Source organism: Polyergus mexicanus, unplaced genomic scaffold (assembly GCF_030449975.1).
Source record: "Polyergus mexicanus isolate NDT 795.1 unplaced genomic scaffold, iyPolMexi1.0 SCAF_11, whole genome shotgun sequence".
Taxonomy (NCBI): Eukaryota; Metazoa; Arthropoda; class Insecta; order Hymenoptera; family Formicidae; genus Polyergus; species Polyergus mexicanus.
In genome coordinates this window covers 6,238,720-6,260,274 of record NW_027223331.1, presented here as the reverse complement: position 1 = coordinate 6,260,274, position 21,555 = coordinate 6,238,720, and the positions used below count along the sequence as shown (strand labels likewise).

General features: G+C 37.8%; 2 protein-coding genes across 6 annotated transcripts in view; one reads left to right on the top strand and one right to left on the bottom strand.

Moving 5' to 3' along the window:
- The first annotated feature begins 1,902 nt into the window (after positions 1-1,902).
- LOC138937808 (R3H domain-containing protein 1-like) lies at positions 1,903-19,245 on the top strand. Of its 5 annotated transcripts, XM_070304447.1 has the most exons (17): positions 1,903-3,670; positions 5,003-5,188; positions 5,967-6,241; positions 7,125-7,398; positions 7,477-7,896; positions 8,008-8,611; positions 8,727-8,902; positions 9,036-10,009; positions 10,369-10,554; positions 10,648-10,801; positions 10,885-11,075; positions 11,179-11,352; positions 11,441-11,603; positions 11,683-11,869; positions 11,964-12,067; positions 12,232-12,261; positions 13,213-19,245. In XM_070304447.1, the coding sequence occupies exons 2-16, from the start codon at positions 5,173-5,175 to the stop codon at positions 12,258-12,260; spliced, it is 3,927 nt and encodes a 1,308-aa protein (XP_070160548.1). In that variant the 5' UTR covers positions 1,903-3,670; positions 5,003-5,172; the 3' UTR covers position 12,261; positions 13,213-19,245. The 5 variants fall into 5 exon arrangements, with proteins under 5 accessions (XP_070160548.1, XP_070160546.1, XP_070160547.1 ...); XM_070304445.1 differs by lacking the exon at positions 12,232-12,261; XM_070304446.1 differs by lacking the exons at positions 5,003-5,188; positions 12,232-12,261 and having other exon boundaries at positions 5,922-6,241.
- Pio (piopio) overlaps positions 18,523-21,555 on the bottom strand; it is a 60,719-nt gene continuing 57,686 nt past the window's right edge. Inside the window, exon 9 of the mRNA XM_070304450.1 lies at positions 18,523-21,432. Within this exon, the coding sequence (XP_070160551.1) occupies positions 21,229-21,432 (204 nt within the window). The 3' untranslated portion in view covers positions 18,523-21,228. The remainder of the gene's footprint in view (positions 21,433-21,555) is intronic.

Sequence of the window (21,555 nt, the reverse complement as noted above, 5' to 3'; positions counted from 1 at the left end):
AGAGGAGTTTTTAGGGTCGCGGGGGGAAATATTTACGCGGGGAAACAGGAATGTCGTCGATTGTAAACCAAGCGCCTCCTACTCGCGTTTCATGGATTCTGATAAAATCAATTTCGTAAGACAATATGTTGTTTATATCCCTTATAGCATCGATGATGATCGATATATGACAATTTCAGCATTGCTCGTAACTTTATCAATCGTTTGTCCGGTCGATTTATCTCGAAATTCCTTAGCTTCGCATATTTTACTTATCAATCTTAATATTTTCTTTATCAGTGTTTAATTAATCTAAATAATCTAATGTTTTATACTGTGTGTATTAATTTTATTTGATGCTATTTCAATTCTCTCATTATTATTTTTCGCGCATAAAATGTTTTTTTTCTCATCAGATATATAAGTTAAACAAACGCGATCTGATTTTGTGCGTCGTATTACTCGTACATTCTCTGAATCGATATCCGGCGTATTTTTTTTTTCTTTTTCTTTTTCGAACGAGACACCCAGTATTATTCCAGGGAATACAGGGGTGCACGACCTAGTTACGGTTGGGCGTGTTATATGGGTCATAGAAAACATTCGCACTCGGCTGCACGTGCGCGCGCACACGATCACGCGTGCCGACCGCACTGGTTCACGGGACTAGTAATTCACGAATGTGGGACGAGGAGATTTTGTCATTCTCTGCTTTCGCCGTTTTCGCGATTAAGATGCTTCACCAAGATATCTAAAAAGATATATCGTTTCTCTTGGGAAATTAGATTTTGTAAACAAAAAATATTGATAATATATGTGTGTGTGCATAACGTTGTTTTTTTTTTTTTTCCCATGTAAGATTAAAATTTGCACGCAAACGGAATGATATTTATTCTTGAATGTAAAAAATTTCCCTCTCGCGAGAAAAATTATCGTGACAGGGGATTAGATTGGATGTCTCTTGATAATCATGGTTCTCAAAGTAAACATATATCTCTATGTTACAAGCTACGTACATACATATTTCTCTCTTCAAAATATTTTTATTATTTACTAAACAATGGTCGTTCGAGTTTATACAAATAATTGATTACATATAATTTGATCAAATTATAGTCGCCTGGTCTTTTCTAAAATTATCCCGTCAAGATAACGAAACCTATTTAGCAAAAAGATCATCAAAGTTTAGCTTCATTTTATTATTATATGTTGGGGAAAAATTCAAATCCCTCGGTCTTTTCACATCATAACTTGACAAATTCGTTTAATGAGTAGTAATAGCGTCTACAGGGCAGACATTTACATTTCGTTCGAACTGATTGCCAGGGGGACGAAAATTCATCCCACGCGGTCCTTTTCTAGATCAACCGAGTCTCCCTCGATATACACACCGGGGTACATACGCGCACGCGTGCATTCGACCGACGTACGTTCCTTTATCGTTCCTTCTCTCTCTTTCTTATCTCCCGCACTTATCGCCTGTCTCTATCTTTCCGTCCCTATTTCCCGCGCTTGGCCATCTCCTTCCGATCGCTCCATCTTTCCCATGCGTCTCTTTTTCTCTGACATCTATTGGCAGTGGCGATGTCTTTGTTTTCGCTTCCTCGTCGCTACTTCTGTATCGGATCTCTATCTCTCCTATCTTTGTCGTTCTCGTCATGATTATGCCTCTATCGAAATAGAGAGAGAGAGGGAGAAGAACAGACGATCTTCCTTCTCTCCTTCTCACTACCAACTCGTACGTCACCTTCTCTCTCTCTCTCTCTCTCTCTCTCTTTCTCTCTCTCTCTCTCTTCTCTCTATCACTCTCGCTGGTTTTGCGATATTCTCATTCTCTCTGACGTGCCACCCACCCCCTCGCCGCTCTTGGTCGACCCGGGTGAGCCGCGCATAGCGCGCGCCTCTCAGTCTCTCGCGCAAAGCGGTCCCGCGGCGACGCGGTATTACACTCGATAGATATTGCGGCTGGTCCAGGTTCTCCTCTTTCCTCGCATTGTCGAATCGCGCTCGTTGGCATCTTCCTTTTCTGTCTCTTCTCCATTGTTTGTTGTTTCTTTCGGGAATCCTTCTTTCCTTCTCTCTCTTTGATCTCGAGCGAGCGAGCTTGTAGAACGCACGATACGCAAAAGAAGAGAAACGTGGCAGAACATCGGACTTCGCGCGCGCGAGGAACGCGATCGGTCGGAGCGAGTGGGAGAGAGAAGCAGAAGTGTTCTGCTATTTTCGAGACGCCGCGGAACCTTGCCAAAGCGTGCCGCCTTCTCGAGGCCCGCGAGGAACCAGCAGCGGCGACAATCGCGATCGAAAAGTCACCCGGTGATTCGCATTTTCGCTCGATTGAACCTTGAGAGATCCTCGTCGATCGACCGGAGAAGATTTCGCCGAGGTACGCGATCTCGTTCTTTCGAAATGTAACCGGTCTGGGAATGATAAAATTTTATACCAGAAATTTGGTATCGATATAATTTTTCCGGATGACGAATATCCCGCGAGATGCTGTAATCGCCGATCAGGAGATTGGAACGTTGTGATAATCCCGGAGTCCGGGATTGACTTGTCGATAATTCTAGCGCCGTTTAAATCAGAACTATATCAGACGATTAATTCATTTAGATGATTCTCGTCCTTCGAATAAAGTTCTGCCCTTTGAAATGATATAGAAGAGGCGATGGGATCGCTAGAGAAAATTGGATGCCCGACCATAATCTCGAAACAGCCACCACATTTATATTCTTTGCCATAACAAAACCATCGTCGGCTTATATCGCTCTGGTGGAGATTCTCGATGTTCATCATATTTCCCGCTCGCGGCGAAGATTGAACGACGATATCTCACGAGCGCTTTCACGTCGAGCGAGACTCGACCCACGGGGATTTCCGCGGTTAATAGTCGGACAACCAACGAGGGGGAAAAAAGGGGAAGAAAATCCACACCTCAGATCGAGCCTGTGCTCTAATCGACGAATAGCTCCGATCGTGTTGCCTTTACGAGGCCAATCGCGTTTATCGGCTGTAAAACGCACGCGGCTGGCCGATATAGTGCTTCACGAAATCACTTTCCGCACTTGAGATAAGACGGGAATATCGAGAGGCAGAAGGGAATCGATGAAAGAACGAGACGAATCAATCGCATCGATAAACACGATTCGAACTAATAATGAAATCAATTTCGCGTTGATTAACCCGATTAACTATTAATGCAAATGCGAGGAGTTATCTCGTAAAATCACGTAAAAAAAAAAAAAAGTATTTCGAGATGTGATCGAGTCGATCATCGTAATTCGATCAGTAGGGAACAAGCATAAAAGTTCGGCTGAATGAAGACGAGACGGGAATAGATGAACGATGTGCACGGCGATTGATATCCATTGAGTACGCAGGAAACGTCGAGTACAAGGACGAAGAAATAAAAATAGAGAGAGAGAGAGAGAGAGAGAGAGAGAGAAAACAAGAAGAAAAAGAACAGGGAAATGTGACGTGCGACTGATCGACGGCGATCGAGAGCGGCTCGTGATCGACACGTCGCGGGCGAGAATGGAGGATAAATTTACCCGCGTCGCGAGAGGAATGCGACAGAAGCGAGGAGGAAGATTGTACACGCACCTCAGTTGCATTTCCGATATAAATATAACGCGATGATTCGCGCGCTTTCGCAATTAGCCGCTATGGAGATTACCGAACTTAACTGGAGGTTTGTTTGGACAGAAAGAGAGAGAGAGAGAGAGAGAGAGAGAGAGAGAGAGAGAGAGAGAAAATCATCTTCATCTTGCGCTTATTTATCTGTGATTTGCGCAAACCTGATTATTGTATATTATTTTTGCCTCTTCGTAATCATTGAGTAATTCGATGCGTTTTTATAAACTTATAATTTAATTATAATTTGATTAGTCTTCCGGAGCGAAAAAGGAGATGGAAATAATTTCCGTTAGTTTATTAATGTTTATTGTTATGAGAATGTAGTGCTATTAATTTACTAAATTTTGCTATAAGCGTTAGATAACATTGTACAAAAATTAATGCCTTTCACTGTGTTAGCATGCTGATGCTGGTATCGCTCGTATTATTAAAATTTATATAGAATGATTTTATCAACGCGGAATAATTTATCGCTTTATATTATATGTAACACAATTATCATAATATCGGGTGAATTTTTCAAATATTGAAATATTCGCGCTCCATCGAATTATCGAAACTCCTTCAATGATTAAGGGAAACATCGCGTATCAGCAAGGGTTAATTAATTATACTTAAATATATTAAATTTGTTCGCTTACGTGATAATTACGTATGTAACGATTTCGTAATGCTATTAAAACATCACACGGTGATACTGTACTCCGCTAATAATTTTCGTTACGCATGCGTGACGCATTATAACGCACCATCGATAATACCTTTCAACCGTACAATTGTCATGTGCGCTTGTAAAGTAACTCCATCATTTAATAATCGAACGGCGTCCCGCGAACAAATGACTCATGGCGTAACGCTGACCTATAGAGAAGCTCATGATTCATAGCTCACCTTTGCTACGTAATAATTATCGGAAACTTTACATAAAGATACGATAACGACAATGTAGCTTCTGTTATAATTGATAAGAAACAATTTTTCCTTTGTGTGATGTCTCTTTCATAAAATGACAGTATAGTTACATTTAATGTCTTTTCTTTGCATCAACTAACGCGTGATTGTTATACTAACAGTAATAACGCGAATTTATATTTAAGAATAGCGTGACTATATCTTGTGTAAAGATTGTACGATAAACATATATGACATATTGTCATGCCGTTAAATCTACGCGATAAGTTAAATTCTATGAATGAATCGATTAAACGAATCATGAAGCTTGCGCAATCACGCGAGCTAATAGTATAGGTTTATACGATATCTCGCTTTTTATTATTTGTATAAATTCTCATGAGCGCGCGCGCGTGTTTTACATTTCTGTCCCCGTTTTTTTTTTTTTTTTTTTTTTTTCACGAGATCATCGCGAGCGTGTTGTGTCTGCTTACAGAGTGTACAATGTCGGAAGGTGGACGTGCAGTGATCTGGCTCCTAGTATCAGCCCTTCGAGCTGCACGCCACCCGAAAGATTCACGTACTAACTACTAATTGCACCTGCGTGTTGAACCCCCCACCAGTTGCAGACTACTGCACCCCGTAACCCCATGACGCATTTAACACATGGCTCGCCTGGAGAGTAAGTGCCTTTCTCACTCTGCCCGCAATTTTTGCGCGTTTTTCCTCGTCAATCTCGTTCAACTATCATCGAGATCATAATTTATCGCATACATACATACACACACATACAAGTATGGCTGAACACGCGCCCATCGATACAGAAAAAAAAAGGAAACAATCGGAGATCGCGTATCGGATGCATCGATACTTCCGAGTTTACGGAAGTATTCTCTGATAGTGAGCCGGGTCGTTTGTCGATATGAAACGATGTATCGATGAACGAACTTCTTTGTTCACCAATGTCGATGAAGAAAATACTTATGTTATAGAAATATTAGCCAATAGCCACTACTCGTACGCGATAGTCGCTTCATAGTAGCACAGTAAATTACTTATCTTGCATTTGCTCGGTTAGAAATGCATCGATAAATAATTATTTATTAAAGGAATAAGATTTAAAGTAACAAATGATAAATAAGAGACAAATAATATACCATATATACAGATTGATTTTTCAAGGCTGCCGGATGTCCCTTTCATCATAAATTTCTCGGCCGATTGATTTGGAATCGATCTTTCCTCGATGAGCACTTATAATTTTCAAATAATTAAAGATTAAGCTTCAGCAGACAATATTTTACCACAGATTCTACTTTCCAAAATTCTACTTTGCAAAAAAAATATTGACATGTAAGATGTAGTTGCAAATAATATATAATATATAATAATAATATATAATATTTTCTTGTTAGATGAAAGAGTAATGTGATTGCGATTTACGCACTCGATGATTCCAGTACCAAGCATAGTGGTGTATAAAGGAAGCAGGTCGCAGGATCGACCTGAGGGTCCCACGGTGGTGGTGCGAGGAGGAATGCCCTCACTGCCATCTTCCAGGCAAGGCCTCGCCATAAGTGGTGGCTCCGGCAACCAAGACGCTTTGGAGTCGGATATGATAGACGGGAATGCCAACGTCGGCACCTCCTCGGCAACGAACACATTCCACCGTTCCCCGCCTTCCTGTCCGCCGTCCGATAAATCGGACACCGAGAGCAAAAACTTTCGCAATCGGGTGCGTGTGCCATTAATCGCTGCTAGATTATTGCCCCACATTTTGCTCATCCTTCCTCATTACGGGCTTCAAGGTACGTTTGGAAGAAGTCATTAAATAAAAAATTAGTTCAGAAGAGCTATAGGTAAAGGAAAATTTGAAATTGTATCAAGAATTTTTTTTTTTCCTTATGTTGACAGGGAGTCTACTCCCTAGAAAAACCTAGAAAACCTGCAATTCTCAGGGATTTTACGTTTTTACCTTAAAAAATCAAGGAATTCTCATTTAAGGAATTTTATTCGAACTCAGGGAATTTTTTCAAAAATTCTCTCTTTGATCATTTTATTCTTATATTGCAAGCATTGGCAATTTGATTGGCCAATGATTGTGAATATGTTTCACAAATATATTATAAATATATCTTTTTCTCTTTGATTATGTGTTCATTATCATAGCAAAAAATACTGAGTATTTTTGTCGTAATTCTTACAATTAATGATAGAAAATGAAAATATTATGCAAACGAAAAATCCTTATCTTACAAAAGTCATTCAGTTCTTTTCAGCACATTTTTAAATTTAATATTTCAAATTTAAGTGTTTTATTTTTCCTTTTTATGAGTGAAAAGCATTACAAAACGTACAAAAAACTTATTTTAAAAAGTTTCATTAAAAAATTCTCTAATTTTATTTGCAATTTTGAACAAATTACTTGACAAATCAGGGAATTCTAAGGAAATCTTTGTACAAGCTTTGGATAGACACCCTGATCGAATCTTATACAATATCGATACAATCGTTTAACGTATTGCATTTACGAATTGATACGTACCGCGCGCGTCATCACATATGCGAGCGCGATAATACGCTCTGCTGGCCGTAAGAAAATCTAATGATCCTTGCAGACAAACACGAAACTGAAGCTGTTGGTCAGAAGCCATGCCATGAGAGAGTCGACATCTCCTCCACGGGAGCCACACGGCAACGGTCCACCGTCGCCGCACAGTCCGCAATCGGTGGACGGTGAGAAGAAGATTGTGTGCGGCCTCTCCAACTCCAACGGTGCCAAGCTCAATAATAACGAGTCCATGTTCAATAGCAATCTCGGTCCCGCTCAATCCCCCAAGCAAATGCGCAACACAGCGACCTCGCCGACTTGTCGGACACCGTCGCGAAATGGTAAACTAAAGCGCAATTTCTTTCTCGTTGTACATCAAAAAGATTTGAGAATCTTTATTTTTGAATTTCATTATGCAGGTCAATCTAGTCCCTCTCAGATACACTCACCAAAGAGCATCACTTCTCCGACTAACGGCAATAAGTTGGAGAACCATCGCTCCAAGTTTGCGAGCACGAATAACGTTCAGAAATGCAATAATTGCGTGAAAAACAATCAAAATGAGCGACCGGGTTTGCTGCAAACCCCAGTGTCGCCCTCCAAGTCCGGTCAAGCGTTGCAGCACTCGCCGAAGAGTACAAATCTCGCCCCGAACGCGCAGAATAATCAGCACAAATCCGAGCAACGCAGGCCGAATACGTTGAATATTTGCAATAATCAATGTTTAGCGCAATGCGGCAACATGTTGTCGGTGAGCAGGCCTGGGTCCAGGCATAAGTTAAGACATCAGAATTCTTCTCAGGGCAGTTATGACAGCGCGTCACCATGTCTTTCGCGCGGTACGTTATTCAAAGAATGTATAAATACGTGCAATGTATAAATACTTTTCTTCTCAATTCTCTTCAGTTCCTGATCACGTCCTGTATTACAAGTTTAACACTTATTTGCAGATAGCAGCACGGAACTATATACAGATAGTACAGGGATAGATCTCGAACAGTTCATCGCGGAGACTATAAATCGCAATCAAAAGGATCGCACGGTACTGTTGAAGATTGAGAAGGATTTAATCGACTTTGCGAGAGACCGGCAGAAAGTTTCTCACAAATTCCCGAATATGTCGTCGTATAATAGGATGCTTGTGCATCGAGTGGCAGCTTATTTCGGCATGGAACATAACGTGGATCAGTCGGGTTTAAGTGTTATCGTCACGCGAACGAAAAATATGCGAATACCGGACACTCGCTTTAGGGAGCACATCAGAGACGACATGATTCTGTCGGAAGAACCACGAAGAAGTATTTTGAAGCGGGACTCAAGCTCGTTCGAAGACAGTTTCAATTTCAAATCGCCGGATAGACTGTCGGGCGATTATTGTCGTCGCAGCAAGAGCTTCGAGGAGCGAGAGGAGGAGTACGAACGCGCCAGGCGAAGGATATTCAAGGACAGTAGTGGCGAGAGCAGCGAAGTCACATCTTGGCCATGGTCCTCATCGGAGAGTTCGGATGTCTCGGCGAGGTATCGCTTGCTACATCCTTCAGATCACATAATGAGGTAAATCAATTTCTATATTCATCTGCATACTTGATAATTAATTTCCATAATCATGATTATAAAATTCACCAACGATTATCATATTGAAATATAAATAATTTATATGCATCTTCAGGCATAATCGATTGTTAAAAGGCGAATCTTTCGATGGGAGAGATTCGTTTCGCGGCGCGGTATTGCGTCCATCCGTTTCTAAGTCATTCAGTTTCGGTGGATATTCTAAAGGCATGCTGTCAAGAGGAGATAGTGTCACGTCCACACATAGCGCAGGAGCTCGCCTCATGAAACAAGGTAATTGCATGTAAATTTCTATTAAAATCATTGATAAAGATTTTAATACAACTATGTTACCTATCAATATCTTTTTCATTATCTCTATGATCATCCTATCGTCACGTGATAATCGTAAATACTCGTGATTTAGATTCAGGGGCCAGTATGTGTTCACGTTTGAGTCCAAGCCGCTCGAGCAGCGGCTACAAATCGCAGAGTCAGCGCAGCGATGCGACGATATCGCCATCACCATCGCCCTCTCCTGTACCAGCTGCTATGATGACGTGTAGCCATACTCAAGTATCTAGTCAGGATTTAGGTTCGCCGGAGTTGAACGGCGGCCAGACGGTCATGTGGGCAGTCAGTAGTTTATCGAGCGTGCCACCCGGCAGTATAATAATAAATCCGCAGACCAGTCAACCGTGCACGAATCCGGACGGTTCGATTTATCGCTACGATCCGGATAATCCACCAAAGTTTTATACCATCGAGGACGAGAATAACACGGTGTCCTCCGTGACTAATAAGCAACAGCACGCGGAACTGTCTTCTGAGCCGTCTAGAACGCCGAACGGCCACTCCAAAAATGACTGCAAGAAACAACAGCGTTCATCGCAATCGAAGATGAACACCGTTAATACATCTGGAACCCAAGTGACGAACACAGCAACGTCACCGAGCCTGCCGTTTACACCGCCGCCTCCGCCTCCGCCTCCTCCCCCACCCCCTCCCCCTCCTCCTCTTCCACCTCCTGTTCCTGTTCCTGCTCCTGCTTCGCAGAACCCACCCATTCCGCAACAGCAGCAACAAGCGCAGCAGCAGCAGCAGCAACCACAGTCGCAGCAGCAAAGTCTAGTCAAATCGTCAACAACAATGCAGACGTGTAGTCATACTAATCAAATAGTTCAGCAATCGTATGCGAGCTACGTACCTACCTCAGAACCATACAACCAGGGTGTCTATCCGCCTCCTATGGGGCAACCAACTGTGATGATGGCGCCTCATCCGACTCAGGGTCAAACGAGCATGCAGAACGGCGGTCAGGGAGATGTTGTCTTCAATCAGAATCAAGTTTATGCTAATTATGCTGTACCTGTACATCAAGGACCAATACCACAATCAGGGGTAAGTATGTCTTTAGTAAATAAAATAAAATATTACATATAGGATGAGAATATTTCTCAACACAAATATAAACAAGTTGGATTTATCGGTTAAAGAGATAAATAGCCGGATAAAATATTATCATGCCGAATAATACTATTGTGCGATGCGCCAGCATCTATTATTATTTGATGAATGACTATTCGCTCTTTGATAAATCTAACAAGACTTTGATATTCTCATAACAAGATACAAGATTCTCTTTACATCGACTAAATAATCTTTATGTTCATGATAATATAAATAATCATAAATAAGCTTATAAATAAAGTTCTTCGTAATCGTTTCTCAAAGAAGTCAACAATAATATAATTAACTAGGATGTGACCGAATTATCTGGATATTTCCTGGGGATGAACATCTATGATCAACGTGGTAGCGGGGACAGTCATCCGACAACTCCGCATTCTACGTATCCGCAACCGCCGCCATCTGCGAACCAGACCGTACAGAACGTGCAAACGGTACAGCCGAATTATTGGCAACCATCGCCAAATCAAATACCGGTACGAAACTAGAGAATATTATGCAATTTTTATTCTTTTATTATGTTGTTATCTTTATCATGTTTCACATAAGCAACATATGAAACTTTTCAGCCTCAACAGACCATGTACTTTATGCCTCCACCCGGGACAGCCATCTCCGTCGGTCAGAATCCGGGAGACAGGCAACATCTACATCAGCAACAAAGGTTTTCGACGAATTATTCCTACAATCCGCAAACGATGACGCCTCCGAGCCAAACAAATTGTATGTTTACTATTTATGATTGTTTCATTGTTTTCCTCTCCGTTTCTCTCATTTTATATAATTAATGTACGTATTTTGTTTAGCTAATTACGTGGGCAGTTACCCGGTACCTTACAATTCGATGCCGGCAGTAACTCCAACACCGGGCGACTATACGTATCAACCTCCAGTCCATATGGTTCCTACGTATTATCCGTCAGGACAGCCGGCAATGCAACCGCCGCCCGTGATGTACAGAGTACCTACACCACCAAATACGCCGACTTCCAATCAAGTAATCACTCAACTATTAATATTAATATTAAACGCAACAGTAAAAGATGATCTACAAAAAGAGTCATTTTAACAAAGTACATGTTATTTGATCAAATTGATAGATACCTGGTATGCCGTTGATGTACGTCAACTCAAGTAGTTATGCAGCCCCAACGATGGTGTCTAGTGGGACATTCAGCCACCAGGTCGCTCACAATGGCACGTCCCCGGCGCCGCCTAGCGCATACATGACACCCACGTTGATTCCCAATCTCGTCTTCAGGCAGAATGTTCCTGTGAGAATATGATACACAGTAACAATGACAATTTCATTCACTAGTTGCTATGGAACTTTCTTATGAAAGACATTTTTATGAAACGAAGGTCGTTCCCGGTGTTCGAGCGACAACGCCAGGTAACTCCCAACGAGCTAGTCGGTCACCAACTCCGGCGCATGAATTCTTCGGAGGTGGAAATGGAGACAGAAGCGCACAACCTCAACCACGTTACCCACTGCCAATGTACCAGGGTGTCCATATCGTGCAAGGTAATTTTAAACGCGGCGTGTATTCATTTCAAATAGCTTTTTTTTTAAATTGTCGTTTAATTAACTTTAAATGTTACAGGGGATATGAGATTGATGCATCCTGGCGTACCAACCAACCCCCGGTTGCAGTATGCACCAGTATCATCACCGCCTGTTGTTCAAGGTTGCCCGCGACCGTACAGGCCGCCTTCTTATTCGTCTACCACCTCGGGGGCCGGCACGCCGACTTCTTTCGATGGCAGAAATCAGAAAATTCGCAAACAGAGGTAGTCTTGGAGCTTCCGTTACTTCTACTCTCAGTGTATAAACGTTACCTCTTCTGGTTCCTGATAAATTTATGTGCTCGTGAAACCTATTCAGGTCCAAAATAATGTCTTTACCACCGAGCGGCGCACGGCCCAATCTCTATCAGGCGCCTTCCATGCCATCACTTTCGTCAAACGTACCCAAAGATATCAGAGAAGGTATGAAAAATTAATAAAGAGCATAAAGAGAGAGAGAAAGAGAGAGAGAAATTCGATGTTCGCTCAATATGTCGCTTAAAATTTAGTTATTTTCTGTTTTCATTTTGCTTATAAAGAATAAAAGTGTAACACAATTTTGACACATTCTTGTCTCCCCTTAAAAGCAAAACCTGTGGAAGACAGTATGATATAAGGTACAGAACTTTAGTATAAAATACTACACACAGAACACAGTGTCTTCTTTGTATCATATGGGCTTCTTCACGCGTTGACTCATTTTTCTTGATACTTGTTTTTTGGTTCGTACAATAATATATTGAAAAGTAATTCCTACTTTCGTAAATTTAATTTATTTATATAAACATATATAATTTTTATTAATTATAGTCTTTTTGAATTATTGTTTCGTACATAAAAATATTTTGGCAAAAAACAAGTTTGTCTATAGGCTGTAAAATTTTATGGAAGAAAGTAGGAAATATATCTTTTCATTGCACACATATAAATGTATTTCATTATCGCACTGTATGCTTAAACAGCAACACGCACGAGATAATATCTCCATTCTTATCTGCTAAAGAAATGTTCATAGAACTGTTTCTATCCAATTTTCATATATAATCATATCAGAGAGAGAGAAAGAGAGAGAGTTCTTTTTTTTCGTAAAAAGTACATCTTTCTTAATGTAATCAGTTCGAAAATTGGAGAGATACGACTCTAGAATGTTTTCTCGCAGATACATCTCATCACAATGAATGTATTCTTTGCACATCTTCTTTTCCATAAGTTTAATATACTATACTGCTAACACGAAACATTTTTTATATTTACTATCGCACTTACTATCAACAAGATACAGATAATAGTTATATAGAGATAATCAAGGACTTTTTGTCGAAGAACATATTGTTCTTCTCACTCTTTCTCATGTCGACTATGACTGTATACGACTGTAGTTTGCGCGACACTGTATGAATTATTTTATATAGCCTTATAAAGGCTTCTTTTTATGAGTTAGAGTTAATATATTTACTACAAGTCTTTTCTTTGTTTTAACATCCGTTTATTTGTATCGGAACGCGATTCTTGTATTACATATCTAAGAAAATAGAGATTTACTCCTCAAAAATAACATTTCTTTCCAGGAACGGTAAAGGTGACTATTACTCGACGGAACCAGCTGGTACAATTTTGAATAAACGGACCGGTAGGATAACATCTCTGATAACGCGAGTCACAGTCCTGATTATCCAACATAACCGAGATTAATGATCTACTTTATTATCCAGAAATACTATATGTGTATGTATGTATGTATATTATATATACACACACACACACACACACACACACACACAAATTATTATCCTAAATTATTTAAAGAGAGTCAAGAGTTACTAGGATATAATGTATCCATACATGTATCCTAAGTCAAAAGTAGTAGTGGTGAAGACAGTATACTGTAATGCGAGCGTTTGTTTTCTTTTTGGATAACATACAAAAGATGAAATTCAAATATCATTCGAAGAACTTTCAATTGCACTGGGTAAATCTGAATTACCATGACAAAAGCACAAGACAAGGGAAAAAAGAACGAAACGTAATCATATGCGCGTGCCCAAACGTTAAAAAAAGCGAAAGACGATAATGCACCGAAGAGAATTACTGGACAAAATTTTAATTACTATTACAATATATATATTATTATACATGTGTATATATATATATATACACTATATACTATATATAGAGCATATATATAGTATATATATATTAGAAGATATTTTAACTGCGGTTTTACAGATACTATATGAATGTGAGATTTACTTTTAAGGAGCATTATTAAGGTCAAATAAACGCGCGAATTTTTCGAGGCGGTCGTCACGATGATTTCTGGCCGCCAAGAGAGAATACGATGAATATAATAAGCTAATATACGAGAAAAAGATATATTTTACTGAGTACGTTTACAAAGCACACGAGTCTCTCGGCTCGACATTAAAAAATTGTATGATCTGAAAAAAAAATATCTATATTACCTACCTATTATCTGCTAATTTTTGATACGCGCTGCCATCACATCGATCATCGAATATTGCGTTAGCGTCGCTGCCCACTCCGAGCCCATTTTTTAAAAACGAGTTGTTTGCTACCTCAGCATGATATCGACAAAAATTCTAAAAATTGTTCGCGCGTTGACGATGCCAGCCCTTACGCTTCTCTCTGACATGTATCTATTATATGTGTGAATAATGAGAACTTTTACCGCACTTTACAGACTTTGCAGGATATTTAAATATGATTTCTATAATATATTTGGATTGAATAGAATTTCTATTTTATTTTACAAAAACTACGAATGTGTGGATTTCGCAAGGAAAACGAAATAATAGCTATCCAAAAAAAGCGAATCTAATATTTTACACAATATTCTGTATATTCAACTCTAGAAAAATGTTTCTAATCAATTATCATAACTCACAATTGTACCAGTGAAAGCATCACTGATTAAGTTAAGTAAATATGTAAACGTATTCAGTACACATATGGTTTCTATGTCTAGTTTCGAGTAGTAGCTAAACAGCGAGAAGCCATCACCGCTTGAAAACACTATTTATATTGTCCTTACAGAAAAAGACGACCAAAATGATTCCATTTTTTTTCATTTGTCATAAATTTGTTGCGTTTGATATATAACGATAAGATTATTTTACCTAATTCTTAATTATTACTCATCATGAAATTTTAGTATAATTAAATCGAGTTTTTTATACTAATATAATTCGTCTTCCATATACGCAAGCACATTTTGTGGATGTCATGGAATCATCTTCTCTGTTTTCTTAGTATCACATAACAGACGTGCATTTCTCACACATAGGTATACACACTTATTTCAACGAAATAAAGATATATTATACATATAATATATCGACAGCGGTGATGGTGACACGCGATAATTAATAAGGTTTCCGTCTGTGAAAATTAGGCGGACCAGCGTGGACGAATCTTGCGTTACTAGAATATTATCGCACAGTATCGTTTTACTTTATAAAACGCGGATTAAATACAATTCTCGCAAGATAGAGTAATAGCCGCAAAAAAATAATAATTGACCGTTAGTCGTTATACTTTGTAGCATAGAATCACGATTGCGAAGAATGTCCACGTTGCTCCGCGATACAAAACCAAGTGGAATCCATCCAGAAGCTTCGCTTACGGTGATTGTATTTCAGAAACGTAGGTGAAGGTGTGCCTATCTTTTTATGAGAGTTTAAATAAGCGCAAAATAATCGCGATATATACATATACATACGCGAACCTACCTATCTATCTTCAGCCGGGTGATACACAAAGCAGGAAAAAGCAGCAGGAAACACCACTTTTTCCTCGTGAGAAAGTGTGACAAAGATTTTAATCTCATTATAAGCTTAAAAAAAACGAAAGAGACCTGAGCATATATTAAGCGAAAAAAAAAAATAGATTCCAGATTTCAATTATAAAGAGATGGGCGCACAACCATAGTATTTAACTGTACCTAACGTCGTCGTAGTGATTAAAGCAAAAGAAGAAGAAAAAAAATTAATTGTACCTATTTAAAAAAGCAGTTCACGCATCTCTTAACGATAATAATGATAAAAGTGAAGACACAAAAAACTTATCGGAACCGTCACACATTAAATCGCCCTCAAGTATCGTCCGACACCTCGCGGCAACTTTCATATATTTTCTACATGATCGATTCATGTGATTTACCAAATATTTCCTACAAGCATGGTAAGGGGAGTAAAAAGAAAGATCCAAGAGTGCGGTATGCGGGCGTATATAGTGATATAATATCGCGCGGACGTTACTTGTTAGGCCACCGCTTTTCTTCTTTGCGAATAAACACAGACGAATCAAAAATTCACGTAAACTAAATGATGAACGATATCGTGTTTACTTATTTCTTCGTTTGATTACGACATTTTACAGCGTACTGCTGCATCTATTCGGAATCGCGTTACACATACGGATTCTTTTTAAATTATATTTACATCATATTGTTATCTTTTATTTATGTTTATATTAAAGCTCTTGGTTTCCCTTGCAATTATTGAATAACGATATTGTAGATAAAAATTTGTATATTTTTACTGGTTGTTTATTATAAATTGAAATATATCGAAATTTTTCTTTTTCGATTCGTAAATTAATAAGCCACTTCATATCTCGATTGACTGTCACAAGATTTATTTTCGCTGGAAAACGAAAATTTTTAATGTGCAGATTGAATTATATGAATGCTTATTAATGCAGTACAATAAAATACGATTTTCGATATATTTTATCAATCCATATTATCAAACATGAAGAAACTAAATTTATTTCAACATGTAACACAAGAAACAAAGAGTTTTAAATATGTAAGGCGAATCTGCGCAAATCTTTGCGTCTTTTAATTATTAATTTAATTGTTTAAATATTGTGTTAATATACTCGCAACTATTTTCGACTATTTCGGATTTATTATGAAAAGGTAAAATGTCGAAGGAATTATCATGCGCACAACAAAAGTGTGACGAATTTTTCATTATTATCAATCTCGACTGATTTTGTAATTTCCTCTTTGCACATTCTAACGACCGAACGAAAAAAAATGAATAGACAGATATCGAAACAGTCACTTTTCTCGATCGAGGGTGACTTGCTTTTAAGAAAAATCTTAAAGAGAACAAACGACGAAAGAGAACGGGTAATATAAATGTCGTAAGCTTGCAAGACACTTCATATTCGTTTCCTACTATTTTTGTAATGCGACGTAAGACGATTGATAGCGGCGAGCAATAAATCGGCGCAAGACGGGAAGAGGAAGTAAAATGAACGATTTAAAATAAGAAAAATTTACACGCAAACTGTAACATCGACTCTCTTATATGAGAATTGTCATCTCTCTTTTTCTTTAATCATGTTTATTGGATTCCTTCCGTTGATTTGAGCATCCCTTTAACGATTCGTAGACTTTATGATTGCTAAATATTATATTTTATTCTATGTAACAATTTACGAAACAAAATTGTTCGTTTTCTCATTTGTTGTATATAGTACATATTGATAGAACGTGCGAGAAACACCAGATGCTACGTTTTGCACCAGAGCGATATGAAGGCAAAATTATATTAATATTAAAGCGAAATATCTTGTCGTTAAGCATATCTTTGCCACAATTGCTTGTCTTTAAATCTTAGAGCGAGCGGAATCCGAGAACCACACGGTGGATATGCTTGACATTTAAGAACCGATCGCATTGGCAAATTGATTAATATCCTGATGAATGAATTGGTGAATCCGTTGATAAATTGCACAATTTTTCCCGTTCCATATTCTACATAGAATTATGTATAGAAGAGTAGCCAATCTTTCATTCAGGATCCAAAAATATTTCCGTATTCTCATCTGAACGGAATCTTAATATTATTCTCATCCGCCGTTCAAATTGGGGTGGATTATAATTGGCATCATTTCACAATGAAATTTTTGCAGTTGTAAATTTTAACTGGTTTCCGTTTCTAGATGTCAACTGCTGCTATTAGAAATATAGAGATTTATTAGCTTTAAATGATATTGACAAGACCGATCTTGAAAGTGCAAAGTTAACTGGATGATACGGACAAGTTGCGAGTATATCGACATGTATTTTTTTGCGCGAATACCGTGATATATCACGTATTATAAGGATGAACCAGTGGCTGTGCCTCCGATGCTTAGCGACGTACCTTACCGCGATTGCGTTCTTTCCTATTTTGCTAATCCTATATGATAGAAAGCGATAGCTTATTACGCCACTCGTTGCTTGTCCGAACATCCATTATCGAACATGTATATACAATGCGACGACGTGTGTACAAGAGATATATAATTTATATTTATTAAATAAGATATATATTTCTCCTGCGAAAATGGACGGATATTTCAAGTATATTCACCGATTCGGCCGCACGGAGCACGGCATTAAGACGATATGAGAGGAAAAATAAAGAAAAACGGAGAAAGGAGCGAGCGAATTGACGAAGTGAAGAAGAATGGACCTGAATTATCCGTATGTAAATATAATTGCAAGAATGACGAGAAGAGAAAGCGAAATAATTGACAATTTTGTGGCGTAAATAAAGAGCTATATTATTCTCATCCGAAATGCACAACATCATAGAGCCGGAAAAATGTTTAATATAGAAGTCATGTCTAATTATATTTCTTGTTATATTATATCATATTTTCCAAAAACGAATTATATATATAATTCAATAAAAAAAGAAGACTCTCCTTTGATAATTTGCCAGCTCACATCGATTATTTCTATGTTCGAGACACTCTTCCGCACGCGTTTCTACTTTTACGTATTGTTTACTTATAATCTAGATAATATCTAGGCTTATTATAAGTATTATCGAATGAAGAGACATTAGAAAAGAATGTCGTTTTATAGTTACCAGTTTTATTAAGTTTTCGTTATTTACATATATTCGTTGTAAATTCCTTTGACAAAGGTCCAGAGGAACATTGCGGGAACATCGGGACACGCGTTTACCTTAAACCAAAAAAAAAAAATTCTATCAGGCATTTCTACAGGCATTTTCGTCCCCAATGATCACTATGAACCAATGCCATGACGCGGCCAAGAGATCACGCGTGATCCGTTCGCCGAGCGATTCCGATCCTCGACAGAAATTCCGCGGACCCTCGCAATGTTTCGAAATTATAGCATTTAGTGACATTTATGTAAGTATTCATTGCATATTGAACGGATTTAGAAAAAATTTTTAGACCGATCAACGAAGATTTTATTCGCTTTCGACAGCAGAAGCGTATATTGCGTTTTATTCGACGCGCTAGGGTCTATTCGGAACAGCTGTCGTTGCATACATTATTCGTTTTCAGAGAACTACACCATAACATTCCGTTCCTATACAGAAACGGTTTAGCGTATTAGCGCTTCGTAAGTTAACGAGTTACGTTACGCGTGTTGATTTCTCTCTAAAATGTAAAATTTTATGGTCATGTACCCACCACCACGTTGGACCCAATTACGCGACTACGTTGGCAGTAGAGTTTTTTTTTTCTTGTCTTTGTCAATTAAGATCTAAACGCTTCAAGATGGTACATGTCGGTATTTTTGTTTTACGTGCATCTTTTTGCTATTCAATATTAATTAAATCCGATAAGTTGGATTAGATCAGAAACATTCGAAAATGTACCGTTAGAAAACAATTCGTAGTCGTTCTTACTTTATTATTTTCGAATGGATTTGTAATACCGACATTGAAGCACAATGTCTCGTTTCAATTAAACTAATTAATATTAACGTTTAAGCGTTATAATGGATTAAAATCTTTTTATATTGCTTACGTACGTCGCATTCATTCGACGCATCGTCGTAGAATAATTCGCATAGAATAGGCCTTTTATATATAATCTTACAATTAGATTTTAATCGACTTTCTATCGTCTCATTTTGATAAGTATTTAATATTTTTACGATATTAGTCCATTTATACATAGTTTCACTAGAAACTTATAATGCACCAATACATATCTTATCGAATCTTAGTTGCGTGTTTTTTTATTTTCTTTAACGGCTTTATCGTAAATGTATTTTGAATTACATTTTCATATTTCAATCATGGTTAAATATTTGCAAGTGAATAACACTATTGTGTACAAATACAATCAATTAGCAAATTATTTTTATTGTTGCTTTGTTCTATTCTTTTTGTCAAGATAATCAATTAAAAAAAAATTTCGTATTTGACTGTTAATTTTATATTTAAAGAAAATCTAATTAATATATACTACGTGATCGGCAGTAACTTTTATTTAAGTGTATTAAGTCATGTAGATTTAATAACTCGTCCATGATTTGCATTACGAGAAAATGCCAAATTGGAAATTGCATTAAGGCAAAACGCAAAAATATTGGCTGAAATATCAACAATTGCATGCGGACAAATAATGATGAGTTAAGAAAAATATATCATTGAAGTATTTGATTGAATTATTTGAATTATTTCACACCTAATAATAAGTGTTGACTTAAACTTAAATCTAACTAAAATGAGTTCACATACGAACAATTAAATTAAATTATCGAAACGACCGCGCAATTGGATGATGCTTTCGCATGTGTTGTGTGTTTAATGCGATGGGTATGTTAGGTAGGACAGCGTATACCGGACTAGTGTACAGTATAGTTTATTATGTGTATATATATGTATATGTGTGTATATATACATATACATACACATAAAAGTTAAATCTCTTGACGGGAATGAGTCATATCGATTCGTTAGCAATCGCAATTGGAATTAAGAGTTTCGCTAATATAAAATATAAAATATACAACTCATTACACGGACGGGATAGATACTCAAACATAACGTTTTTCGTTTGTAGCACGATTTTTTTGTTTAGTGAAGACTAACAGATTATTCTTAAAACGAGAAGAATGTCTGCACTTGTTTCAAGCAAATTTTAATAATGCATTCGCGTAAAAAAAGCACTGATGTACATCTTCTTTCTCGTTTAAAAATATAATTACGTTTTATTTTTTTATAATGTTTCTTATGATAGATATTACTATTTTAATTGTAAGAAATATTTTATATATTTTTTGGGATTTTTTAATAGCATTGTGTCAAATATGCAATACTTATATATTCAAGTATTGCATCATGCTGAACTTGGATATAAATTCTTCATTAAAGATTCATGAATTATCGAGATCCTGTTGTAAAAGTTTCTCGTTCAAAAGAACGGTGTAGAGATGGCGTGAAAGAAGAAACATAGAAAAGCTATAGATATTTAGAATCTAACCATCGTTAATTCCTCAGATATCTCGAAACACCGCTATTATTAGCTGAGAATATCATATGTAACATGGAATTAAGAAGTACAGAGCGGGGCAGTTGAGCAAGAGATTCGCGTTTCATTTTACTATATATCACGCGCAGTAGCTTCGATTGTCGCTTCGAATCGACTTCGCGTCGAAAACAAACTTAATCTAAATTAATTTTCATCGATCGGACTAATCATCCGCTGACATTTCGTGTATAGATATAGATATAGATCCCACGAAAAATCGCACATCTTCGGATGAAGCTTATTCCACGCCAAACGAAACGGATTTAACTACTGTGGCTATAGGCAGTGTTTGTGTACGGTCCACTGTAAATGGATGATCCCGTAGTCGAGACGCTCTTGTGCCGTCTCTTTGCGAGCAATACCAAAATGGCAGCCACTACTGCCAGCATGAGTATGAGACCGGCGATGGCGATCCCGATGGCAAAGCTCCTTTGTGATATACAAATGGTGTTTGGATCATCAATAGCCTAAGAAAAAAACGCAAAAGATAGTAAGATATATATATAAACTTGATCTTCTTTCATTTAAAAAGTTTTCTTATTCGAATTTCTATTCCAGGATAAACAAAATGTACGATTTTAAGTTATCGA

What these genes read in the sequence shown, in the direction of transcription:
- LOC138937808 (XM_070304445.1), top strand. An exon ending in CATCGCCAAATCAAATACCG is followed by an intron (nt 10,555 to 10,647) that starts GTACGAAACTAG and finishes GAAACTTTTCAG; the next exon opens with CCTCAACAGACCATGTACTT. An exon ending in ACCCAAAGATATCAGAGAAG is followed by an intron (nt 12,068 to 13,212) that starts GTATGAAAAATT and finishes ATTTCTTTCCAG; the next exon opens with GAACGGTAAAGGTGACTATT.